We start from the raw sequence: 10,560 nt of genomic DNA on the forward strand, positions 1-10,560 counted from the left end.
ATTCAGATTAACATTTAGAAGAGGAGTTCTTGGAGAGGGGAGACTTCAGGAACTTATTTGAAAAGAATTATTTCAATAGAATTGATATCATTTCCAATCTTATTTATTTTTTTGTATTTAAAACATAATTTCTCTTGGATAAGCTTACTCATAATTTATTAAATATTTATAACAAATAATATTATTTTTTCAAGTTACATATTGTTATACATATACATATATATACACACATATATAAAATTTTTTAAAATGGTGACTCAAACATACATTTTTAAAAATGATTGTGACTTGTCCAAGATACCAGAGCTAGGTAGTAGCAGACCAACAACAAGAACTTAGCTCTCCTGATCCCCTGGATGATATTCATTTTACTGTGTCATTCTGCCTCTTAATGGAAAGAAAATGACATCACTGATTTATGGCTTTGGACAAATAATAACTCAATGCCCCAGTTTTCTTGTCTGTAAAATGAAAATGATAACCTCCCCTTTTTACCCCATAAGAGAATTCTGAGGCCCAAGTGAAAAAAAAAAGCCAAAAACATTAGTCTGAGAAGGGGTCCATGGGCTCCACTAGACTGCCAAAGGGACTCTATGATACAAAAGTGTTTAAAAACCCACGAATGGCTATACAAACACTTAAAACACACACCAATAGTTGTCTGTTTTTTTTATTTCTCAGTCAAAACGCTTTTTATTCTTTTTCCCATTGAAAAAAATATCATGGACTTAAGTCATGGAAGACACATGCTGCTGGCTTTCTATTAAAATACTTTTTCTTTTCGACCCCAGAGAAAATCTAATCTCTTGCCTTTGGAAGACTGTGCCACCCCAGCATGCAGAGAGGTGCACAGCTTCCCAATCAATAGCTCTCACAACCTACAGAACTAATAACTGAGGAGGAGGAGTAAGAGGAGGTGGCTCCTCACGTTTGTAAGGACCTCTGCTGACTTCCCAGCTCCGCCTCCCTTGGAAAACCCGGCGCTGAATTAGCCAGAGCAAGCTCGGACTGGAGCCAGGAACCTGGGTGGGGAAGCTGCCACCGCCTCCGCCGCATACGCATGCTCTCTAGCCTCCTCCGGCTGGGTGGGAGGAAGCGGTGGCAGCCTTGTCCACCAGGCTGGGCCGGGCTTGGGCGTCAGCGCCGGCGGCCATCTTGGCTTCCCGGAGAAAGGCTGAGAAAGGGGAGAAGTTGTAGAGGGGGAGGGCCGAAGTGGGGCGGAGAGAAAGAGAGCGAGCGAGCGGGGAGGCGGCCGTGGCGGGGCTGGGCGGAGACTGCCGGCCTGACTGACTGGCTGGGTTGCGGAAGTGGAAGCCGCTGGCCCAGGCTATTGCCCTCCCTCCCTACTCGCCCGCCCGTCGCTGGTTCAGCTTCCTCTCTGACTCCCGGGAGCGCGAGGCGGCCCGGCTGTGGATGGTTAGATAGCCCCCGCCACCAGCCCCCCCGTCCTCCCCGCATCCAGCACGGACCCGACGGCGGCGGCGGCTGCAGCAAGAGGAGGCGGAGGCAGAAGATGGCGGGACGGCTGCCGGCCTGTGTGGTAGACTGTGGCACCGGGTGAGTAGAGAGGACGGGCCCCCATAGGGGACCGAGTAGCTGGAGGGGATGTAGGGGGAACTCTGGCGGAGTGGGAAAATGGCGGGGCGCGGGTGGGTGAGACAGAGAAGGAGAGAGGGTGTGGGGAACAGATGAATGGCGTGGGGAGTTGCCCCCGCTGCCGCCGCTGGTCGGGGTGTCAGTCACCGGCTCTGCTGGGTTCGGGAGGGGTGGGGCCCTGGAGAGAGGGTCCCTCCCTCGACTCCCTCCGACCTCGCCCTTCGCGGCTTTGGTCGAGAGAGGAGAGATGGTAGGGGTATGTGCACCTTTCTAGGGTTCAAGGTGGAATGTTATAGTGGAAAGGTTCTGTGAGGACCCCTTCACTCCCGCTTCCTCCTCTGGGCCTGCCCCTCCCCCACCTTCTCCTGCCTCGGCAGATCTGGGGACCCCCTTGCTTCTCAAAGATTGGGGGCAGGGTCTTCTCGAGTATCAGAAGCCCACACCCATTTCGCTCTGGCTCTCTCGACCTCCCTCCCTCCCGCCTCTTCGAGGAGAGGATGATAGAGGAGGGGTGGGGACCGGAGGAAGAGGACTAGACCGAGGGGAGGGGAAAAAAAGGCAAAGCCCACGTTGTGGGTTTTGCAGGGTTGCTTTGACAAGACTCATGCCCAGGGTGTGGGTTGGGGAAAGGGAGGAATACACTTCCTTCATGGGAATTAAGAGAGCAGAGTTTTAAGGGGGGGAAGTACCCCTCACAAACCTCCCCCAAACTCTCTCGCTAAAGCTCTAAACACCCCAACCCCATTCTGCTGTAGTCTTCATTCCTTTTACATATCTTGCTAGGGAACCTAGTCATTTTAATCTAGAGTGAAAGATGTCATGTGTTACTTCTCTTGTCTGAAAGAAAAAAAAAGTCCCTCAATGAGCAAGCGCGAAGCAACTTCCTTAGTTTTGTCAAAACCTCTTCCTGCTTTAAATCTTTTATATCCTTATAAGGTAGTTTTCGATTTCAACCTGAACATATTACTAGATTAAAAAAAAAATTAAGCAAGTTTAGATACCTGTTAGGATGAATTGCGGGTGTTAGGCATTTTTATGAACTAAAATAAAATGCCCTCGTGTCCCAGAAAAAGTAACCGAGAAAACATTTTTTAGAAGTAATTGTAGTCTCTGTTGCAATATTTTTAAAAAGAGAAGCTGTTTAGGTGATTGTACAATAAATGTGGTATACTTGGAAGTATTTCATTTTGTGTTGTGTTAGTTTACTAAAATTTAGAATAAAGAAAAAACTAATGTTTGTGAGGGTTTTAAAAAGTAGATTACCGAACACCTAATATATTTATCAAACATGACTTCATCTTAACAAGGTGTGATATCTTGAAGAAACACAAACTTTATGATATTATATGGTGCTACACAGTTTTCAAAGCACCTTTTCCTCCCAGCAAGCTGTTGAGGGTATGTGATTCAAAGCATTTTTGATCCCATTTTATGGAAGAGAAAACTGAGGCTCTGTGATAAAGTGATTTCCCAAAGATTTCACACAGTAAAATAAGTTTTGAAGTCTGTAGTAGGCTATTTTGCAGTAATATCTTATTAGTGCAAGTCCATTTCTATTTCCCATTATACAGTATTTTTCCTCTTTCTGATCTGATGACATCTTAATTCCTAAAAAATCGCTTACTTTTGGTTTTGAAATTTTTTTTCTTCAAAATTTATTTTTGTTGCAAAGTGTTTATTCCTTTTCTCTGTAACTCACTACTTGTTACACTAATATATGATGCCTTTACCCTAATGTCCAAAACCAGTGTCTGCTCTCATGACAATTTCAGATGTTATATTGTGTTCCAGAGAAACATCAGAATTCCTAATATAGGACTCTACTTTGAGAGGCTGCATAGGTAGTTCTATATCTGAATTTATCATTTTCCTATAAAATCTCTCAGAATGAAAAGTACAGTACTATCAAATTTTATAACATTTCATATCACTGAAATAGCCTAAAGCATTTTCAAGTAAGATACAGCGTTGGACTTTTTGTCTTTTTGTTATTTTTTGTGGAATAAGTTTTTGGTTATTTTATACTGGTATAATGATGCTGAAGTTCGGTGTCCTCACATGACCCCATTTTCCAAGGGACAGCCTTGAATTTAACCTGTGTGTCTAGGGTCAGTATTTGTTTTGGATTGCAAAAAGCATTTAATTTTAAAGAACTTTTTCCATAGAAAACTCATTTATGAACCTAGAAATGGGCACTAATTCATGTTTATGAATTATGATATACAAAATCAAGGTTTCTACATTCACTGGATCATACAATTTGAGTCTTAGAAAGAATCTCACAGGCCATCTCTATTATAACATAACCAACAAGTGGCCATTTAATTTCTGCTTGAAAATTTTCAAAAGGCAAGGGGAATTCAGAAACTCATAACTTTTGGGCAGTCCTTGAAGCTTCAATCATAGTACTATTTTATTTATTTTTTGAGGGGGAGAGGGTGTATTTTCATCATTATTGGCACACGCATTGTGAAAACTGTTTAACACAAATCTGCAACTCCTCTGAAATGTAGTTTTAGAGAGTTTCTCTGGAGTGTTGAGAAGTTGATACTGTGGAAAGGGCCATGTGGAAATGGAGTACTTGAGTTCAAATTCCACCAAAGAGCCATGACTCATGTATCCCACCTTTGGTGCTATGTTTGATTTCTAACAAGTTATTTAACTGTATATAATTTGAGAGTTGGGACTTTGAACAACCATCTAGTATAAATCATACACAAAAAGAATCTTCACCTAATTGACAGTGAAGGCCCTAACTTCCTTCATAAAATTAGGGGGCTGGACAAAATGACCTCTGAAACGCTCAAGGTCACTTCTAGCTCTAGTTCTATGATCCTGTGACCTGGTCATAGACTCATAGAATGTGTCAGATCCTGGCCTTGAATCCAGGTTTTCTCAATTCCAAAGCTGACTTTTTCCTATACCATATATTATTTATATAAATATACTATTTAAATGACAATGTATCTATATATTATTACTGTTTATATTTGACAACTAGAGAGAGTAGATATTGGCCTAGTAGGACAAAGTGTTTTGTGAGTGGGTCAAAAATAGCTCTACGATTTTCCTCAGGTGTCTGACCTACCATTAGAGATTTCTTACTCCGGATTTTACCCTCCCGGGAAGTAGAAAACCTTATTTTTTTCCTCATATTTTAGTTTTTAATTTGATGACAAGACCCTGCTGAATGTAACCCAAAACAGGTATTAGTTAACAAGGGCATATTTTGCCTTTTTTTGTAATATTTTTGTTAGTTTTAGAGGCTTTTAAAAAAGTTAAATTTATCTCATTTAATTGAAATAAAACATACTGAATCAAATCAATCTTTCTGAAAAACGTTGCTTTCTTAGGAGAGTCAGCAAAATTCAGAAAAATTATTTGTTAGTTCCAATAAAGTACAGTCAACTTCCCCCCCTCCTTCCCCCTTCTCTAGTTCTTTTAGGATGGAAGTGCAAGGGTCACTTGCTGCCTTACTCCACAAATTTTTTTTTTTTTAACCCTTACTTTCCATCTTAGAATCAATACTGTGTATTGGTTTTAAGGCAGAAGAGTGGTAAGGGCTAGGCAATGGGGGTCAAGTGACTTGCCCAGGGTCACACAAATGGGAAGTGTCTGAGGCCAGATTTGAAACTAGGACCTCCCAATTCTAGGCCTGGTTCTCAATCCACTGAGCTACCCAGCTGCCCTTGTCTTACACTTACACTATTGACTGGCTTGGAAGCTTTGACCTGTTTGATTTCTGATTTGAGTGGGCTAACCCCTCCTTAGGCAATCTAGGCCTCGTACCTCTGGGAATTATAATATTGGCATTTATTAATAAGCAAAAATATGTATCAGGCACTGTGCCAAGCACTGGAGGTACAAAGAAAGGCAAAAACAGTTCCTGTTCTCAAGGAGCTTATGTTCTCATGTGGAGACAACATGTAAATAACTATATATAGGTTCCACACTTAATTTGGACCCTCAGTCCTTCAGTTTGGCCCTCCTGGGACTTAGAACTCCAGAACTCAAGTTCTCCACTTGCCTCAGCATCCCTACATAGCTGGGATTACAGACTTGTGCCAACAAGCCCAGCCCCTTATTCTGAACAATTAAAAATAGGGAACTTTTAGCAGAAGTTAACTCTGACCTACATTAAGAAATATGTAGCCAAGGCTCAAACCAGCCTAAAGTTTTGTCCATTACGATGATGGTTAAACACCACAGAAAAAAGTTAAGCAATTCATCCTGCATAATAGTAAAATTAAATTTCTATACTTTTTTGTTGTAGATTGAAATTAGAATGTAAAAGTGTTCTCTATTTTAAGACTTTTTTTTTCAATTATTCAAAGTTTTTAATAGATAAGAATTGAGTTCTTAGAACTTACAGAAAATTGGGGGCAGCTGGATGGCTCAGTGGATTGAGAGCCAGGGGAGGTCCTAGGTTCAAATCTGGCCTCAGACACTTCCTAGCTGTGTGACCCTGGGCAAGTCACTTAACCCCCATTGCCTAGCCCTGTAACAAATAAAAATTAATATAGAAGGATATATATAAAAGATATTAGGGTTTTTTAAAAAAAGAAGTTACAGAAAATTGTAATGTTTTAAATTATATGTATTCAAGATTCTCCAACATTTAAATAAAAGACTTCCTAATACCTTTGTTTTAGATACCATCATTTTAATTATGAAATTTTACTTTTTCCTTGTCATATCATTTAAAAAATTGTTAGTGTCACTTTTTTCATTGGGTATAATACCAGAATTCTACCTCCTTATACTGTTGAACTCTTAATTGTTGGAATAAACAAAGGGTTTTTTTTTTGGCAAAAGAATTAAACTTTCCAAATGTATTTATGAACAAATACATGCTTGTCTCATATTGTCATACTAGAGTAATACTAGTAAACATTTGCAAATGTTTATTGAATGAATAGTCACAAGCTCTTCTATCCCAAAGGACCAAAGCATTTATAGTTCCTATTGTTGTCATCATTAAATATATTTATTAGTACATATCTCTGCCTATGCTGTTTGTTGTAGCTTTTGCACCAGTAACAGTGTAAATAAATGTTTTGCCCCCTACTTTCTAGGATCTTCCTTTCATGGATTCAAGATCTCTTTGTATTCCATTATTCTCCACCCTAGGTGGAAAGGTTTATTTTAGATTGTATATATGTTTAATAAATAAACCATGTTACTTTACTGAAGAACTCACATAAGGAATATTTTTGCAGAGTTTTATGTGCTACTTTTTTTTTTGGTAATGATGACCATTATACTATAATTGCAACTTTTTACACTTATATTTTATCAAGACCATAATTATTTTTAAGAGTTTGATGCCTTAGCTTTTTGGTACTTCATTTGATTGGAGTAAAATTTCCATGACATACCCTTGGTGAAACTGTGTAGTGTTTTGGCCTCAGAATACCTATTACTTGACCCAGTTATGTAAATAACTTGTTCTTCGTAAATCATTAAAAAATTATGTGGGGGGCAGCTGGATAGCTCAGTGGATTGAGAGCCAGGCCTAGAGATGGGAGGTCCTAGGTTCAAATCTGGCCTCAGACACTTCCTAGCTGTGTGACCCTGGGCAAGTCACTTGACCTCCATTGCCTACCCTTACCACACCTCTGCCTTGGAGCCAATACACAGTATTGACTCCAAGAAGGAAGGTAAGGGTTTAAAAGAAATAAAAAAATAAATATTAAAAAAATGATATGCTTGTACATGTGGGGAAAAATGACATTAATTGTAAAATTAAATTGAGTGTATACTCTATGCTTAATATTGCTGATTGCTCTGAAGAGATAAAATGCATCTTATAATGTTTTTCCCATAAAATTACAGATCTAATGGGAATATAAGACACATAATGAAATGTGAGAAACTATCTTTTGCTGCATTGTTTATACTATATAGGGATTAGGAGGGAAGAAGTAGGCTGGTATAGATAGGGAAGCTTTCCTGATAGAGATAGGGTTTGAGTTGGACTTGAAGGATTTGTGTACTTGCGAAGGGGACCAACACTCATGAATAGTATGTGTTGTGGAAAAGTTGTAAGGGATACATTTGATAGCTAGCTTATGGAAGGCCCTGGTTGCCAGGCTGAAGACTTGGCCTCTATCATGTGGAGTTTTCATAAGTGCTTGAGAGAACAATTGAAATGATGGAAATGAGGTTTTAAGACAGTTGAATATGGCAGAAGCATGTAGGCTATATTGACTGGAGTAGGAGGGGAGACTTGATTGAGGGGAGAGTCTTAGATTTTTATAGTATTTTAGAGAGACAACTAAGTAAGGAGAGCTTTGTTAACATGGTGGCAGAAGAAATGGAAAAAGAATAAATTTGGGAGAAATTTTAAAGCTGAAATAAACAGATCTTGGCAATGGGTTGTATGATGGTAAAAAAGGATTTTGTGGTTTAGAACTTTTTTTTTTTTTTTTTTTTTTTTTTTTTTTTGGTACATCAGAAAATTGAAGCTTAATCAAAGAAAATCCCAAGTTTTAGACCCTGGATAGAATGGCTAGGTAGTTTGGCAGGTAGAGTGAAGGAATTAAACAAATAATGAAGTTGGTGATTATATGTGAAAAGAGGCCCTGGATGAAGGTTTATCTTTGCAGACAGCTTAATACTTCCTCCTCAATTCTGGTTGGGCCTGAATTTCTAAATCACTTACCAAATGGAGTATGCTTTTCCCCTTGGATTCAGAGTAATTAATTGGTGGCTCAATATAGAGAAACTAGACATAATTTTTTTCACTATCTAGAAGATTAGAAATAAAATTTCCAACAATGAGTTCATTTAATAGGAAAAATCCCATTTTAACAACAACTTTGGAGGTCTCTTGTGGAATGATAATGAAAGAATTTTACCTTCAATTCCTTGAAAGTCCAGAATTGGCATTATTGACTATAATCAGTAGTCAAGGGACTATTTGTAGTTGGAAGTATAAAGACAAAAATACATTATTAATTTAATTTGAAGACCAGCGAGATCATTAGATGATTTGTTATATTTTAAATGTACTTCTTCCAAGCAACATAATTCAGTGAACCTTTTGATCTCATATGTTTACTTCCTCCAGCAATATGAGTGCAACTTATTCTAAGTGATTTTTGTCTCTCTCCTTTTTTAACTAATGAGTTAATGAGGATCTACTCTAGGTCATTTAATAGTTCATAGGGGCAGGTGACATAATCAGACTGAACACCTGGTATTCTTTTTAGCTCTTTGATCAACCCTCTCAAGCCTTTTAAACTGACCCCTTTCTACCTCTCTAGCCTTGTATTCTTCACATATGATAAACCCATCTCCTGTTCTTATGTTTTTGCTTAGTTGTCTCCCTTGCCTGGAATTCTCCCTTCTTAAGTATTATTCTTATGCTCAAATCCCACTTTCTGCAGGGCCTTTCTGGGTTTCCTCACCTCCTGCTGCTACCTTCTGAGATTTCCCACCATCTATTCTGTATATGTTTTGTATATACTTAGATATTTACATGTTTCTCTCACTAGAATGTGAGTTCCATAAGGGAAAGGACTGTTCTTGCCTTCATATCTTCTCAGTGCTTAAGGCACAGTGCCTGGCACAAAGTAAGAGCTTTATAAATGCTTTTTGATTGATTGATTTTTATATTGAAAGTACTTTTCAATTTCCCAAATACATTTCAACATGCTTTCTTCTGTTTAATTATCCATTGGTCCCTTCCATGTTTTTTTGCAGTGATTATTCAGGATGGATGTGTATTGATAGACTGATTCCTTGGATTGCCTTTGCAGCTGAACAACTGGGCAGAAAGCAACTGCTTCTTAGGCTCCTTGCTGGATCTTATTCAGATTACTTTCTAACCAAAGGTGTCTCATAGGATTCTTTCTTGGGCTCTTTTCCCTTTTCCCTCTCTATTCTTTCATTTGGTGATCTTGTTAGATCCTATAGATTTAATTTTCATCTCTCCTGATATTTTGAAAATCTGCTTGTCTTGCTCCAAACAATCATATATTTTCAACCACATTGCAGACATTTCAAATTGGATATCCAACAGACATCTTAAACTTAACATGTCTAAAACAGAGCTTTATTATTTCCTTCTCTAAGCCCTCCCTCTCTCCAAGCTTCCTTATTACTGTGGAGGGCATTACCATCTTCTCAGTCCCCAAAGCTCAAAACCTGGGTGAATTTCATCTTTTCAACCTCTCTAAAATACTCTCCTCTAACAATGCCTTGATAACAGTTTCACTCTGGTACAGGCCCTCATCACCACAACTATTGCAATAATATACTGGTGAATTTGCTTGCCTCAAATCTCCTAACTTCAGTTCATCTGTCATTCAGTAGCCAAACTGATTTTACTAAAGAGCAGGTCTCACTATGTAAACAACCCTCTTTCTCCTATTATCTCTGGTGGCTATCATCTCCAGGATCAAATACAAACTCATGCTTGTCTAAGCCTTTTAGCTGCCCCCTCCTACCTTTCTAGTCTTACAGCTACTCCCTACTACTCCTACTCTTTGATCCAGGAACATTCGCCTCCTTAATGTTCCTTGAACTCTCATCTTTTGACTCTGGGAATTTTCTGTGGTTGCTTCTCACAACTGGAATGCTTTCCCTTGTCCCTCCCTGTACTGGCTTCTCTGGCTTTTTCTATGTCTCAATCAAAATCCCATTTTCCCCAGCCATCTTATTCATTTACTTACCCTCTCCTAATTATTTCTTATTTATTCTGTATATAACTCGTTTGCACATATTTATTTGCTTAATGCCTGCGCCATTAGATTGTGAGCTCTTGAGGGCAGAAACTTTCTTTTGTATCCCTAATCCTCAATACAGTGCTTGGAACATAGACCCAGTATTTATTGACTCACTGGCCATTTCATTTTTTTAATAGATTTTTTTCTTTAAAACTCTTACCTTCTATCTTAGAATCATTACTAAGCATTGATTTACTAAGCATTGATTCTAAGGCAGAAGAGTCACTAGAGT

At 38.9% G+C, this 10,560-nt stretch overlaps 1 protein-coding gene across 1 annotated transcript in view; it reads left to right on the plus strand.

Annotated features, from left to right (window-relative positions):
- The first annotated feature begins 1,365 nt into the window (after nt 1-1,365).
- ACTR3 (actin related protein 3) overlaps nt 1,366-10,560 on the plus strand; it is a 61,088-nt gene continuing 51,893 nt past the window's right edge. The window contains exon 1 of the mRNA XM_044669914.1: nt 1,366-1,557. Within this exon, the coding sequence (XP_044525849.1) occupies nt 1,514-1,557 (44 nt within the window). The 5' untranslated portion in view covers nt 1,366-1,513. The remainder of the gene's footprint in view (nt 1,558-10,560) is intronic.

Source organism: Gracilinanus agilis, chromosome 3 (genome assembly GCF_016433145.1).
Source record: "Gracilinanus agilis isolate LMUSP501 chromosome 3, AgileGrace, whole genome shotgun sequence".
Classification (NCBI taxonomy): Eukaryota; Metazoa; Chordata; class Mammalia; order Didelphimorphia; family Didelphidae; genus Gracilinanus; species Gracilinanus agilis.